At 40.7% G+C, this 9,453-nt stretch overlaps 1 protein-coding gene across 1 annotated transcript; it reads left to right on the forward strand.

The window, feature by feature from the left end:
* The first annotated feature begins 6,975 nt into the window (after nt 1-6,975).
* LOC149871664 (uncharacterized) lies at nt 6,976-7,605 on the forward strand. Its single transcript, XM_090034630.1, has one exon. It carries the CDS (start codon nt 6,976-6,978, stop codon nt 7,603-7,605), a length of 630 nt encoding a protein of 209 aa, XP_089890756.1.
* The last annotated feature ends 1,848 nt before the right edge of the window (nt 7,606-9,453 follow it).

Here is a 9,453-nt window from a genome sequence, read left to right on the forward strand (position 1 = left end):
ACCCCTGGTTTGAGTCAAGGCATTCCTCCACAACATTTATGAATTAAGCAGCACACCATTTCAAAAACTAATTTATTTATTACAGTGTTTATTTCCTTGCAGTGGGGACAGGGCACTAGCCAGGCAGGAGAAGCATGAGTTTACCCTTATCTGCTCACATCTGCTTATCCCTTTACACCTCATGGCATTGTTCAAAAGATCCTACCACACCTCAGGGTACCTCCAACACCCCAGCTGAGAATATCTGGCCTAGAGCTAGCCAATGGAAATTGTGAGGACAGCTAGGGATGGGGCTGACATCCCACCTCCCTCTCAGAGCTGCAGAAAGGCACTTCTGGCCATCAGGCATCCTGAAGTAAGGTGGGAGCAGGACATGGCCTTTTCTTTTTCAAAACAGCTCGTGATGGCGCAGGGCCACCACTGTATGTACCCTGGAGCATCTAGCTAGTGTCCATGCCCAGACTGAATCCAGATACAAAGCTCCATAATAAACTATTGGATCAAATCCAAAACCAGGTCACTATAAAACACTGAAAAGATGTTGTGCCTGCATATTCTGAAGTTCTGTTGGAAGTCCTTATTCACATACGCTTGAGGGTTTGTATTTTCAGGCTATATGTCTGTCTTGTGTTTCTAAATGCTGTTGTGTAGGTTTCATCCTTCCTTCCTTTGTATAATAAAATAGGAACCTATACACAAAAAGCAACCTGAAGTCAAGGATTAGATTGGTTGTCTTCGCTTTTTTTTTTAAACCACTGTTCTTTATAAAACCGGACTTAAAGCTGCTTTAAGACCAAAACAAAAAGACATTTTATCAGCACCTCTCTCTCCTATGGAAAAATGCCCTCAACAACAGTCAACCACCACTGATTGGGTAACAGCTCCAAACTGCAGGGTAACAATAGAGAAGCACATCCTAAGGAAATATTTAAAGCCATCCAACCCTCCAAATACCAATAAGCTCTTTACTCCATTCATTTATTTTTGCTGGGCCCTGTGTTTCCCTTTAGAGGAAGTTCAGGAATGTCTGCAAGTTCAAAATAAATTGTGTCTAAAAAAATAAGCTAACAAACTGTGTAACTCTGTTCCCTTTTAATTAAGCTCTGCTGCTTCTCATCTGATGTGCAATTTCTTGACTATAATAGAGCAGTGTGACTGCCAAATGGTTGGCAGGGTTACTTATTTTTTTTTTCCCTTTACTTGTCATGTAGCTACATGCAGAGAAAAAAAAAGATTGGGCTAAAGTAGAAGTTGTGAGCATGTGTTTGCTCATTTGGAGGGTTTATTTATAAACCCCACAGTCAGTTGTTGGTTCCATTTCTAAAGTTTATAAAAATAATTAGGTAAACATGTTTGAAGCTCAGTTTAAAAAAAATGAATTTGCCTTGTTTATGTAAAACGATTCTGAGTAAGTGGTGGGATTGTTTGCAGGAAATTATGGATTGATGCAATTCGTCCCTAGCTATTGGGGAGTGTTGTATCTGTATTAATTCTCATTTGTCAGCCTTGTATTTGAACTGGGACTGTGCCTGAAAGCAGATGACTAAATGTTGTCCTAATTTCCATTTTCCTCCATGTTCATTACTGAGCTGGAACCCCTGTATTCTCCCGTTTTTTGCCACAGTAGTGATCGTATGAAAAATGAAATGTATATGTTGGAGTGTCTCTGGTTTAACAGAGTGGGCGTACCGAATATTTTCAGGAAGCTTTGAATTTGCCTTTCATCTGAAGCTGTTGATCTGTAGAACATGCTCCAAAGTTTTAGGAGAGCAAGGCTGCACCTCAGGGCTGGCATGAATGGATTAGAGAATATTAGCAACGGGCTGTGCTTGGCATGGATCTTTTCCCCCCTTGCTTTCCTTTCCTTGCTACCTGTTTTCTAATGGATATATCAGAGGTACTTAAGAGTAGGCTCTAAAATAAGAGCTAAGTGGGAAGGAAGGGGGAGGTGGAAAGGATAGAATTTTGCCCAGGATGGATGTGGGTTTTGTGTGTGTATTAAGGATGATTCTGCAGTTGTACAGGTTTAGCTTTTGGAATAGTTTGGCCCTGCATTCAAATCTAGGTTTGAACCTCCTAACTACATCTATAATTGGCTAAACCCAAGTCCTTGATCTGTGTAATCGAAATGTAGAGTAAGTTGAGTCCTAAATCTTAATTTTACAGCTTGATTTCTGGTGTTCCACTGTGAAGCCTCAATTCATTGAAATATTACTCTAAGGGCTACAGCCCCTTTAAAGTGACCAGAATTGTCCCCAAGCTTGAGAGAAATATGCCTAGAGGAATGATGACTACCGATTCCCTCTCATACAACACTCAGAATCACTCTTATAGCAAGTTCATGGCTACATACCATCTGAAACTCTGGAAACAAGTAGGTTGGCTTTGCATGTGTTGTGTTCCTCAGCAATTCATATTGGCCACAGAAAATATATTAATGTATCCTTTACTTTTACTTTCTTAGGCTGGTCCCTGCACCAAGAGGCTTTTTTCTTTATTACTGAAAATGAAAATCCTCCTGAAATCATTGAACATTACTTTTATCATTTAGGAGAATAGGTCTGGTGCTTTCACAGTCAAAGGTAGGAGGCCAAAAGCACAGTGTTTACAGTGTGGCACAGCTAAGTCCTGGGAAGCTGCAAACTTGCATAGGCATTCTAAGCATTCATGTGGAGGGCAAGTTGTGAAGCATCCGTTCTGCGCAGGATTAACTTTGTCTATGTAGAATTCAGTTTGAGAAACAGAGAGCAGACACACCCTGAGCTATGGCCCCGCCTATGCACCAATACTGCCAACAAGGATTATGGTTATTCTGAATTTGTCAATAGAGAGAGGTACAAAATTTTTGATCACATTTAAATAGTGCCAGAAATAAACTTTTCTTAGCTCTAATGTCTAGAAAACAAGGACCATGAGGTATTGATTATTGGCTTAAAGTTTGAAATCCAGTGACGTGTTCTTCTATGAAATATTTTAAGAAATCTATTGTCCCACTAATTTGACTTTATAAAAACTCTCAGAACCAGGCCCAAAGTTATTGCTTCTTATATTACATGTAGGACATCCAAAACAATTGGTTCTAATCCCAAAGTATGATGTTAGCCTGATAGTGAGAGGTACTGAGTCTGTACAACTGTGCATGTTGTTGATGAAACTGAAGCTCTGGGCTGTCTTAATCCAGTTCCTGCTTTTTATAATGCCTGCTGGTAATGGGGAGGATTCAGATGGGTTCCAGATCTGTTACTTCCTCCTCATCTGGTTTCAGGCAAACACTGGGTCTATGTTAGAACATAAGGCAGAAGAATTCTGTCAAAGAGCTTGATCCTCCAAAGTGCACATTGCATTGCACAGGCCTGCACATAAGTGTCAGCTTTTTATGAGAAAAAGTGGAGAGCAGTTATGTTCACATCTCATTTTCCCATTTTTGAGCACAACATAGGAGACAAGTCATCATTAGTAAATCTAGCAAATACATATTTTAGATAGTCCTCATTTTTCCACTAGTAACTGGCCAGGTGCCAATTACTGTCTGCTTTTCAAGGACCATTTAAGATGGGCTGGAGGAACGTAAAGGGTGCTAGGCCCATGAGATGATAAATGATGTAATTGGTGGTGATTGGTGTGCATTTCAGAAACTAGATGGGATCAAATGAAACCTTTTCTCATTGTCCAAGATATTCCATTCATTTTTCCAAAGAAATTAGGCAAAGTACAGGCTGACTCAGATTTAGCCAGTCTGCATGCTCATTGCTTTCTGGTTCAGCACTGTAAGAGTGGAAGTCCTCACTGCAGTTAGAGCTCTGAGCAGCTGGCTACCAGAGTAATGTAGTTAATTACCAAGACTGGTTTCAACAACTGCTCAGGTTTGACAAGTTTTGGGTCTGTGATGTTTGAGGTGTGGCATGCTCTTCAGTGAATCATCTCACATATTACAGATGGAGAGATCTATTTAGTCATGCCGGATATGGAAGAGCTCCATGAAATATGCTGACTGGAACTCAGAAAGGGTGCTTCTCAATCTAGTTGATCTCACAGTTAGGAGGGCTGTCCTGACGTTCTGCCTGGATTTTTTTTCTTTTGGAATGTCATCCTTTCCTCGCATCTTATGCACTCGTGTAGAAAGTTCCTTCTAAACCTTGTGAAAAACGAACTAACTAACTAATGAAAAAAGCAACCTTTTAAAAGTGTTTGTCACTTGGCAAAACAAAAATCTAGTACTCAGTTCTCACTTTTGGCTTTAAGCTGACTAACTGGAGCTCCCTCCCTGCTAAACAAGGATGCCATTTCAATGGGAGAGCTCTAAAAAATCAGGTTTTAAGTAAAATGAACATAGGACTTGATCTGTTGCTGTGCTGGGTTGGATCCAGAAAGGGACTTGGGCACCTAGCTGCCTATTAATTAGAGCTAGGACATGAACCTACTTTTCACTGAGTATCCTAACCATGATATAAAATCTTTCTCTCGAATTCTCTTCCTTCACTTTTCTGAACCACTGCCTGTTTATGTATTCATCCAAAGTAAAACAGCTTCAACAGGAGAGAATAAGAGACTCATTCCAGCACAATCTACAGGCTAGTGCTTAGGATATTCCACCAGGGATGTGGTTCAAATCTGCTCCAGATAAGGCAAAGAAGGGATTTTTATCTGGTTTTGTCACATTGCGAGTGAGTGCTGTGTGCATTAAAGATGTCCTTTCATTCTATTGAGCAGTAAGTGTGTTTTTTAAGTCTTGGCCACCTTCCATCTCAAGTAATTACATTTTGATTTTAGAATAATATATCCTGTTTTTCAAATGGGCAAGTTTATTCTTTGCTGTTGGGTAAAGTATACTCCACCCAGGCTGTGGCTACATTTCAAAGGCAGATGACTGATCTCTCTATGTGCAGTGTGGGATCCTGGAGGATGAGCCAGTATTATTCTCATTTCTTTAGGTATACATGGGGTTGTGCAAAGTATAGAATGGGAAGAAAATGCAACTAAATGAATGCCTAGAAGAATTTCACAGTTGGGATCGGTTGATTTCAGCATAAGAGTTTGTTGGCTGAATTCATCCATGAGAAAAATCATATGCTTGTACCAACTCTATAAACTTCTTGGAAGATTGCTTCCCCAAAGTCTTTTAACTCAGTCCCTTGTTGTTTCCTGTCGGAGAACCAAAGGTTTTAAACAGCCAGCTACATATCTTTGTCTTTTGGGGGTGTAGGATTCTGTATCTGTCTGGGAGTTTATGTCTTGGCCTTTCTTCCCCAGAGTTCTGCCAGGACAGGATAGTTTTACAGGGGTTGTTTTGGAGTTTTTGGTGACAGTGCAAATCTGTGGAAATGTAGGAGCTCTATAATTCCTATCCCGATATATTGGCTCTTATTAAGGGCTCATTACATAACCCAGGTGTAAGTAACCCAGTTTCTTAATGGACCTGTGCCAGTTGTCCATGTTAAGTGAGTGGAGTGCCTCAGAGGAAAACTTTCAGACAGTTTCAACAATCTGCACATGCATTATGGTATAGAATGGATCACTGAGGACTGAAGCAACTGCCCCATACATTTCACTCTTTAGCAACTGGAAGGTCCCTACGTGTGCTAAAAATCTAAGCAAGTGTAATTCTCCCTTGGCCAAGTAGTTGCCTTGAGCTGAAAAGAGAGCAGTGCATTCTGGGACATATTGAACCCAGACAAGGCTGGACCATGAGGGCTGAAAGAGCTGCAGAAATCCAAGAGAAGAAAAATATAAGATGAAGGGAAGAAACTAAGTGGATGAAAACTGAGGCTGGAGAAAAGACAAGATCAGACAGGCTATGAAGATGGTGGAGACAGGTAAAAAAGTAATATTTAAGGAGTTCAGATAAGCTATAATACTTTTATGGCCTTTTTCTAACCTAATTTCTGAACACAGTGATTCATCCATCACGTGAGAACAGCTTTGTATAACCTCTCCCATCAGGATAATAATAAATTTATAACATTTGCTACTGATTTTACAGTATCTTAGCTATCTGGGCTAGCTAAGTCCCTTGCCTCCTCCCTAACTTGTCTCTTCCCTAAGAAAGGGGCATTTAGGTAAGTGTTTTGAGTCAATCCTCTTTTGTTCCAGGATGCTGAACCCATTTAATATGATCTGTCTTTTTGAAGACATCTTCCATTTCCCAAGTAATGGTGTTCCTAGCTTATTGTAGCATCAGCACTGACAGAGTAACAGGACTATTTTTCCCCCTTGGGGAAACCCTTCATTAAATATATATGGCAGTTAAATAGAGGAATCAGGTTGGCATCATGCGTACATAAAGCAGTTTGGGTGGAGTATAAATCCCTGCTAAAATCTTTATGGCTTAGTACAGGCATTCAATAAGTACAAGGTGGAATTGATCTAAGTTACACGGTTTTCTGCAAGCAGCGTAGATTAGATCAGTAGTGAACAGAACACGTATGTGCCCTTTGGTGGGAAGCAAATCTTAGATTCGGATCTGCCATTTTTTAAACGAGTCTGTGTGTGCTGAACTTCTGTTCTGTTACAGGTATAGATCAGTTCCCAATCATTTATACCAGTAAAAATGTAATGTCTGTACCTGGTCTATGCATATAAAGCTCTTCAGTGTGGCCAGGTACTGACATACTCTTTTACTGGTATAAGTGATCGGAGACAAGTCTGTACCCATAACAGAACAGAAGTTTGGCACGCATAGACTGGTTTAAAAGTGGCAGAACCTGGCCTAAGATTTGCCTCACCCGTCGCCAGGTGATTGATTGTGTGTTTTGCTTGCTACCGATTTAAACTATGCTGCTTACAGAAAACTGCATAACTTAGATCTCTTCCACCTTTGGCTTTTTGAATATCTGTACCTAGCTTCCAGGTACAGGTCTGTATCTGTATCTCCTCCAGAGAGATACATTGCATATTTGAAAGAGGCACCCGGATACCACGTGAAGAATTGCTGCAGTACAGAAGACACCCCCCCCCCCAAATCGCATAGTGCTGGTTATGACATATCACCCCTCCCTCAAACCCATATGGAAAATCCTCAAACAATTGCAAACCATACTAAAAAGAGACCCTATTATTAAAGAGATTTTCCCAGAACCACCCATCCTAGCTTCCAAACAAGCACCAAACCTCCCTAACATCATCACCAGAAGCAAACTCCCTCAGACCCAGAACACACTGAATAGATCCAGTCCATGCCATGACAAGAAATGCAAAACCCGCCAACACATCTCCACCACCCCCACAATTACTACACCCCACAACAGAGCCATCAGCATTCCTGGGTCTTATAGCTACACCTCCAGAAATGTTATGTATCTCAGCCAGTGCACGAAATGCCTTGATGGAAAATGCATAGGAGAGACCAAACAACAACTGCACACCAGAATGAATGCACACCTGAAATCTATCCAAGACAGGAATACCCTATTACCGGTGGGGGTACATCTGTCACAAGAAAACCATTCTCTCTCCAGTCTCTCAGTTCTAATCCTCAAAGATAACTTACAAAACACTTCTCAGAGACAAGCCTATGAACTTCACTTCATCAACCTCCTGGATAGTAAAAATCATGGACTAAATATAGACATTGGATTTATGACACATTACAACCTGCCTGAAATCTGACCCCCCCAGGTACCTCTACACTATTTAACTGCTACATTCACCCCGCCTTTTCTCTCCTTCCCACCACCCAGCCTGTCTCTCACCCACTGACTCCTCAGTTTACATCTTCACAGACTGCCCATCTTGCATGCAGCCCAGCCTCTGGCCTCTTTACTATTCATTCCATCCAGGAAAAGCACACACCAACTGCAGAGACTTCCTCAGCCTGACGAAGGGTTTTTAAACCCAAAAGCTTGCTAAAAATGTTCTTGCCAACTATTTAAGTTGGTCTAATAAAAGATATCAGATTCACCCAAAGAACCTTGTCTGCCTATGCACCTAGCCTGTGTCTTACAAAATGTAGGAGGAGAACCTTTTTCTGAAAAGTAGGAACATCAGGTACAACAGGCAGCAGATAAATTGGAAAGCTAGTTCTGTTTACCGTCATTCCTGTATGCATGAGACCAAAAGCACTGAATCTGATCTCCAATCATATTTTTGAAAAGGCTGATGACTCAGACTTTGATTGCATAGATGCAGTTCCGGTTCAGTTTCAGTTTTAACTCCTTAAAGAGTCTTAATAAGACTTTAGATTAGACTTGTTCAAAATGCTGTACAAAGATGAGCTATTGAATCCTCCCAGCACCTCAGGCTGCTGACAGATATTCAATTAAAGGTGCAATGGATTTTGATTTTCAATCCCAACAATCATGCCTCCAGCCATGCCACACATGCCTGGCAGGAGGTGTAATTGTGGAATGGGGATAAGATTGTAATCATACCATATTGCTGGTGCGGAGAGAGACCAGGATCATTATCCTTGGCTCCCCCCTGTACCAGCAGGTAGCAAACGGGTGCCTTGTGCTCCCATAGTTGGGAATGCTAATCAACTGATCAGGGCTCCCAGCTGTAGGAGCACATCCAAGCCTTTCAACGCTCTGTTGCACTTCTCAGGTTGGGAGTGCCAGTCAGCTGATTGGCACTGGGCACATATTCAATTTATGGAGCAATTGGGACTAGCCACAAAACTATAAAACCCTTTTTTGTCCAGTTACTTTGTGGCTTATTCCGTTTTATCGTGCCATTAATTGAATGAATGTGTGCCTGGGTTGCTACTTAAGACACGATTAACTACTGAATCACATCAAGTGCCAGGGATCTCAATGAAGAACTGAGTAGAGATATGAAAACTGAACAAATAATTTAGAGTAATTTATCCATCACTGGGTTCCAGCTTCAGTTCTGCAAGTGAAGTGTTCATGAGCAATGCAAATTTTTCAGATGTTCATGGTTCTCAATTATTTATAGATGTTTTAGTAACTATTTTCCCCCACTACAGCGGGTCCCAAACAGTTGGCTGGCTAAAATGAGATATGGAAACTTAAAAAATTGTTCTGTATGGCTTAGTTTTATATAGGTCATGAAATACAGTGCTTTTCCATCTTCAGGTAATTTGTAAAATGAACCACCATGGTACAAATGCTATATTTTACAATTGAATAAAACATTCAAATTCACTTTAGTGAACCCTGGAGCAAAAAATATCCTTTCTTGTTAAGATTTCTGCTACTGAAGTTTCCTAGTTCAAATATCTGTCAAAACCAAACTGGACAGAAGGTTTACACCTTCTGTCAAGCAGAAATGCATTTATAAATTAGTATTCATTGCAATATTTTGCCTCTTTGATGTGCTATAATTATTATCCCTTTTTGCATTTTGAGAACTGAGGCGCAGAGAAAGTGGTGATTGACCCAGTGTTGCGCCAAGAATTGCCAAAACTGAGAGTACAACCAAGGCATGCCTGATTTTAATTCTGTATTCAGGTCACTTTGTTGTAGTACCCCACTACAACTTGTCCTTCTTAATGGA

The sequence above is a fragment of the Crocodylus siamensis genome, chromosome 2 (assembly GCF_052110815.1).
Source record: "Crocodylus siamensis isolate JL-2025a chromosome 2, ASM5211081v1, whole genome shotgun sequence".
NCBI classification, from domain to species: Eukaryota; Metazoa; Chordata; order Crocodylia; family Crocodylidae; genus Crocodylus; species Crocodylus siamensis.